Source organism: Coregonus lavaretus (genome assembly GCF_964263955.1).
Source record: "Coregonus lavaretus genome assembly, chromosome: 11".
NCBI lineage: Eukaryota > Metazoa > Chordata > Actinopteri > Salmoniformes > Salmonidae > Coregonus > Coregonus lavaretus.
In genome coordinates, this window is record NC_139998.1 from 39,574,725 (window position 1) to 39,581,841 (window position 7,117).

The 7,117-nt window shown below is 40.6% G+C and overlaps 1 protein-coding gene across 1 annotated transcript; it reads right to left on the bottom strand.

Moving 5' to 3' along the window:
* Nucleotides 1–240: 240 nt before the first annotated feature.
* Nucleotides 241–1,673, bottom strand: LOC311137543 (E3 SUMO-protein ligase ZBED1-like; the record flags this gene model as incomplete). The annotated part of the gene is made up of 2 exons (XM_084172066.1): nucleotides 1,109–1,673; nucleotides 241–901 (listed from the first exon to the last, which is right to left on the bottom strand). The coding sequence occupies exons 1-2, from the start codon at nucleotides 1,492–1,494 to the stop codon at nucleotides 241–243; spliced, it is 1,047 nt and encodes a 348-aa protein (XP_084028192.1). The 5' UTR covers nucleotides 1,495–1,673.
* Between the last annotated feature and the right edge of the window lie 5,444 nt (nucleotides 1,674–7,117).

Here is a 7,117-nt window from a genome sequence, read left to right on the forward strand (position 1 = left end):
ATTCAATTGAACAGAAAGCAATAAATGTAGTCAAATCATAACAGTGACCTACCACATTTTTGCACAATTTGAGTCATCTGTGGAAAAAAACATTTTCAATAAAACTTTTAAATCAAACCAAAGAACAATCTTTTACCTTTTCCTCCATTCTTTAATCCAGTTGCTCAAAAATCCAGTTGCTAACTACTATAACATGTTGCACTGAAACTGGTCTTTTTGTTTGAACATCACCTTTCAAATCTACTGAGCTTCATCATCTTTCAGCCAGTTGCTGAGGCAAACTAACTTGTTCACATTTTCTGAAAGTAAAGCTGACCTTTTCTTGTTCACAATGTGACCTGCAACTGAGAAAAGTCGTTCACAGGGAACAGTGGTTGCAGGAGTGGCTAGATATTTGTGAGCTAGTGAGGCCAGCTTCTCATGGGCTCCTGAATGAGATGCCCACCACCTCAAGGGGCAGTCCTCCAATTTAATGGTGGGCTCTGCTCTGTACCTCTGTATGGCAGGTTGGACCTCTTCATCTTCTGATTCTGAATCTGAGCCCATTTGCAGAAGGCTGATTTTCTTCCTGGGTGGCCCATCATCATGTGTCTGTGAAGACCTTCTGGGTGATTCTTGTTGCAGCATCCCTTCAAGTGTGGTCCACACCTCTTCCCTGTCTGTCTTGGGCAGGCATTTCAAGTCTTTGAAACGAGGATCCAAAACTGTAGCAATCTGGAGCCATGCATTGTTGAGCTGTTCTTGACGGGATGCTAGGTCCTCCTTGAACTTGGTCTTGAATCTCACCACATATGCAGGGTCCTCATCACAGGCTTCCATCTTGAGACGCAAGTGGCAGAGAGAAGGTAGTACCACAGAACAGGAGACATAGGCCTCTCCACCCAGGAGCTCAGTTACATACCTACGCACACAAACACACACATGCACACAGAGACAGTGTATTATTAGAACAGTGGTTATCAACATATTATTATTATTATTATTATTATTATTATTATCATCATCATTATTTTTTACATAGATACATGTTATTGATATTTGACTTGGTTTAATTCATTCCAGAAAATAATCAAATCGATGTTATTTGATAAGTTACAGACTGATTTACCTGCATGGCTCTAGAAGTGTCTCCAGCCTCTGCAGTTTATCCCACTCTGCTGCGGTCGGCAAAACGAGTTTGTGCTCCTGATTGTCCAGGGCTGCGATGACAGCCTCTTTATTTCTGCTCACGCGCTTGACCATTTCCAGCGTCGAATTCCAACGTGTTGGAACATCCTGGATCAATGGCTCTTGCTTCTTTCCCAGGCTGACTTGTTGTGCTTGAAGCTCCGCAGCATTTGCTGGGCTGTGCTTAAAATGACCGACAACTTTGCGAGCCTTGGCCAAAGCATTTACAAAGCCGCTGTCAGCAAGACTCACTGTGACACTTCTCTGCACCATGTGAGCGACACAGTTCATGTGTTCATAGCGTGTAAGTCGAATTGCGGCAACCATGTTGCGTGCACTGTCAGTCCCAATGGTTGTAGTCTTGCCCTCGATGTCCCACTCACGTGCAACAGACAGGAACTGTTCTTTACAAGCCTCCGCAAAATGACGCTCCTCAGTTTTTAATATAGTCAGCGCAAAAGACTTCAGTTCCCACGTGTCACTGATTAAATGTGCAGTTACTCCGAGGTAATTGTTGTTACTCACTGATGTCCAATGGTCTCCTGTCAGGGCGATATGATTTACTTGAGCCAAGAAATCTTTCCTTTTTTATTTTTCGTTTTCATAGAGCTCGTGGATTTTCTTCATAACTGTGGCTCTTGACGGTGGCTTATAGAATGAGTCTTGAGACGCCACTTGCAAAACATCAAGGAAACCTGAGTCTTCTACAATGCTAATGGGTCTACAATCCTTTGCAATCCATTTTGCTATTGTGTTGGTCAAATTATCTGAGGTTGATTTTGTTAATTGCCTGCAAACATTCAGCGTGGTCTGGCGCAAATCACTTGCTGAATCTGACGGCCCAGCAAACGCATGTTTGGCGTTGACATGGTACTTCAAGCTTAAACAGCTCCGGTGAAATTGAAACTCCTTCTTACAAATCTTGCAAATAACCTTGTACTTGTTAACTGTACCATCATCATTCTTTTTATATTTGAATCCGTCAATAGGCCCACTTTGCTCACCTTGCTCCATCTCGCCTCTAGCTCCCAACCACTTTCCTGACCTGAATAATTTGTCACACTGCGCATGCGTGAAATGCGTTAAAAAAATTGACGTAATTAACAGCAAACAACTAATTAACGTCGTTAACGCGCTATTTTTGACAGCCCTAATTAAAACACAAACGATTAAAGAGTCCCTGTGAAACTTTTTGTTGCCGATTTAAGATTTGTCCAAGTGAAAGCTAACGTAATGTTTAGTAAAAACATCATCCGAAAATGTTGTTCTCTGTTCTTCAATGTAAGATTTCACCCTCTATCTCTCCCTTTGAAATGTTTCCCGAGGTTGTGCCTTGGGAGAGCACCTAGTAAAATTCTGCAGTTCTATTAAGTATAAAGGTACCCAGCTCCCAATCAAGTAAGGTTTGTTTTTGCCCTATGTGTTATCACACACATCAGCACACGCACAGACAACCCACCTGTTATGAATATTTGTTAGTGATGTTAATACTGTATTTTATATATTGGGTGGGGTCTTTTTATTTGGTTTTAGTAGGTTCTTCACGGGTTAGAAAGGATGCACCTTAAAGGGTAAACAAATTAAATTTTCTGAAGTATCTATTGTCTGAATTTTGGTTACATACATATAAGTTCTCCTGATAAGAAATGTGCTGAAAAACCCAATGTAAACCTGGTACACAGAATGTTTGAAATTTATTTAAATAATGAGTCTGAAGTACAGGGAAATAAAAGGGAAAGAACACTCACTTAATGGTGTTGAATGACCTCTGACCTCTGTTCTGACTTTCTGGTGAGGCCTGATCACCCTCGCCTGAAAGGCTAGAGACATTGGGTGAGATTTAAGTATAATGTGTAAATGCTGGTATATATGAAGAAGTGTATTGCTGTTATTGTTAAGTTTGTTTTGTTTCTGTCTTTGCTTCAATACAAATCTCACCAGATTCGGTCTGCTGTATGGTCGGCATGTCTCCCTAAGGGTTAGCCCTCTAACTCCCTGATCATGTAACTCTGCGGTGAGGTCGCCAATATGATAGGGAAGTATAAGCCAATTTGAAAAATGGTTTCAACAGTGTGTTGTTATTCTCTTTGACATTTGTCTTAGACATTTGTATTAAGAATATTGGGAATGTAATAATTTGTCATACAATGAATAGTTTGTCTGGATTTCCTGAATCAGAAATGTCCTAAACTAAACTATCGTTCTGGTCTGTCCTTTCTCAAGGTTATGGCGAAGGTGACCACTGATGGTGTCTAGACGCATGGATGGGATAATTTGGCCGAGAACAGTGTCAACCCCGACCCCCTCTAACCGGCTGAAGTAATGGCGAAAATGGTGTTCATTATGGTCCTGGTCCTTCACCACTTCTATCGTGAGACCTGAGTCCAAGCCAGCAACCTGCACACAGCATCCAGTCGAAGCTATCAACTGCCTTTTCTCTCATGCCTTTTCTCTGGGTGTCAACCGTGCCCGTAATTGATTTAGGCTTGTCCATAATTGTTTATTTGGGTTATCAGGTTGATTGTGGAGGTCTGCACACTGCAAAATGTATAGTAATTTAGACTAAGAATGCATTGAGATACCAATCTGTCATTGCCACAAATGGGGGCTGTGATGAGAAAAGTTCATGCTAGAAATATAAGATGAATATACTGTATGTAAATCTAAATATACATTCTGCCAGTATCGGTGTGTGCTAAGTTGAGGGTCTTAAATTCAAGTGATAGACCCAACGTGGAGCACTAAGGCCTGTCATTCTACATTTCGGTTGGATAATTTATCAATAGGTCTAATTATGATTCAGAAAGGCGAGGAGAGACAGAGAGCTGCCTCTAAACTGTGAGGAGAGCACAAAGTAAGGGGAGGGTGCATCTGCAGGTGGTTTTTGAAGCTAATTAAGTATTTGTGGGAATCCAGTGAGTCTAGGGAGGTTATCAGAAAACCCACTAGATTGTAGCTTGGGCTAACCATAATTGAGACATTGACAGTAGGGGCTTGGTGGTCCTTGCCCCAATCTCATTCTCATCAAGGGTGGTGTGAAATTATTAAACATGTATTTTCTCTCTTCCTTGTTATAGTCAATATGTTTCCTAGGTGGTTAATGTGTTATGGGTTAGATGGAATGATTTATGTGCAAATGTATTTGTGGAGGAGTACAATGGTTCTGAACTTGGGCTGGGACGGTAACACCACCTGCCTAGCCACAGAGATTCATTGTACATCCTAGACTCAGGAGGGGGAAGGGTTTGTTTGGGAAAACAATAATTATATTAGTTGACTGCACATAGCACGCAAATAGAAGGTGAAGTGAGGGTGCCATGGCTTGGGAACACCTTTCGTACACCTGCTACATGATGGGGAAGACTGGGGGAAAGCATGAGGAGGACCCCAGCAGAACAGTTTCCCGAAGGTATAGAGTCAGGTTAAGGGAGGTGGAAATCGTCATGTTATCAAACTTCGGTTCTTGCTATATATACGAATATGCATAGCTTAATGCATTACTAATACCTGTCATATTGTGTTTGCTTTTGCTTTTCAAGTATTTTGCTATCACTCTCTTAGGAACCCGAAATTGGAAGAGAAAGTCAATAGCTCCAGCTGAAATGTCATTATCAGGTGTATAACAGGAGGGGTAATGGCAGATAGGGGGGAGTAAGAGTGTGTATAGTGTGTTTATAAATTTGAAATCAGGGCCTTAAATCATGGAAGATTATTTAGACGCCATAAGTCTCGGAGGTGTAAACATACAAATCAATTGAGAATATGAATCATGTTTTCTTTTCTGTTCATTTATAAGTAATTTCAATGTTTATACAATGTTGAACAGTATCGTGGTACTATTCAAAAAGGACAGACTGTTAGACTCTAGCTTGAAATGTACTAATTAATGTTACATACTAGAACGCATTAACTACTTTACATGTATAAGGAATGTATATGTTGGGGTCAATGAAGGGTAGATGGGACTAGGAATATGGAAGGTTATTGAGAGTAGAAGCTTCATATTCTGTTCCATGTTTCTGAGAAGAGAGGTGAAAGGCAATTGTTAGTCTCTGATAAGGCAGGCCAGCTGCGGAAACTAGGGAGGAGTGAGGAATGCGTCTCGAGGTCAAATCAACAGTTTAATTGAGAAGAAACCTCTGGGAGGGGGGCCAGAGAGGCCCACCACAATGTCTCTCCTACTATATTAGTATCTCTCACATAAATTCCGCGCCCACAAAAGCAGGCAGGGCTGTGACTACACCAGTGAGATGAACCAATTAAATTCCTGCCTAGCAACAGAGATGTATTGGTTGTCTAGATGTGTAAGGAGTTGACCACGCCTTAAAGAAGGTTATAAATATATGTGCTTGTGTAATCATGCTTTGTCTTTGCAGCTGTATGACCCAGTGGGTGAATGAACATGGTATGAGCTTTTTCTAGTTGTCCGTTTGAGTTTTTACTCAGTTTGTTCAGAACCTAACATGCTGACCAGACCGCACGCACGCGTGCGTCAGCGTGCGCCATCACGTGCATGTTGATTTTTCCCTCCCACACCAGACACGATCAGGACACGCAGGTTGAAATATCTATATTAACTATATTAACTTGGGGACAGGTCAAAAAGCATAAAAAATGTAAGGCAATTTAGCTAGCTAGCTTGCTGTTGCTAGCTAATTTGTCCTGGGATATAAACATTGGATTGTTATTTTACCTGAAATGCACAAGGTCCTCTACTCCAACAGTTAATCCACAGATAAAATGGTGAACCAAGTTCAGGCTTCCTTGTGGCTTCTTCTTCTTCTTTGGACTTTATATGTCAGTTGGCAACCAACTTTAAGATGCATTACCACCACCAACTGGACTGGAGTGTGGAGCTCAGTTCATCTTTCAATCACCCACATGGGTATATGCTCCTAAAAACCAATAAGGAGATGGGAGAGGCAGGACTTCGAGCGTCACAAATAGAACCAAGTTCTTTTTTAGCGCCTGGCCACGCAGTCGCTCGCTGATGCGCGCGAGCAGTGTGGGTGCAATGATTGAATAACATGTATGTGTACATTTATTTTGCAACACTCGCACACGCGACGCGTCCGGTCTGGTCAGCATGTAACACTAAGTATATTGATACACCATCCAAAGTGTAAGTAATAACTTCACCATGCTCAGAAGGATATTCAATGTCTGCTTTTTTTTTTTACCCATCTCGCAATAGATGCCCTTCTTTGCAAGGCATTGGAAAACCTCCCTGGTCTTTGCCGTTGAATCTGTGTTTGAAACTCACTGCTCAACTACAGAGATGAGGCAGTCATTAAAAAAGAATGTTAACCACTATTATGCAACTTATTATGTAACTTGTTAACCTTTTACTGTAGTGGGCTAAATCAGGGTCACACAGCGTGTTTCTTGGTAGTTCTTAACAAATCTACTTTGAAACAAAAGTATACACTTCACACACATTGTTATGGGCTTAAAAAAAGAAGACATCTGTACCATGTCAGATATAGAGTTGAAATGTATTCAATTTTGAGTTTGCATCCCAATATTACACTTTATATACATCACAGAAGACTGAAATATAACAAAACCGTTTGACATAGAAACATTGAATTTTCTGCGTAAAAAATAAACTACAGTTGATTAGTTATGAAATTATGAAAAATATTAATAACATTCCACCCATGAGGCCACTAGGTCATTTACACCATAAAAAAGGGGTTGAATACTTATTGACTCAATGTTTTATTAATTTGTAAAAATAAAAATAAACATAATTACACTATTGTGTGTAGGCCAGTGACAAAAAAAATCACTATTTAATCCATTTCAAATTCAGGCTGTATCACAACTAAATGTGGAAAAACTCAAGGGGTATGAATACTTTCTGAAGGCACTGTACTGAACTGTCAGTTTATATGTTGACAAATTATACTGTATAGTGTTGAAGGAGGAATACCTATGAGATTTGGTA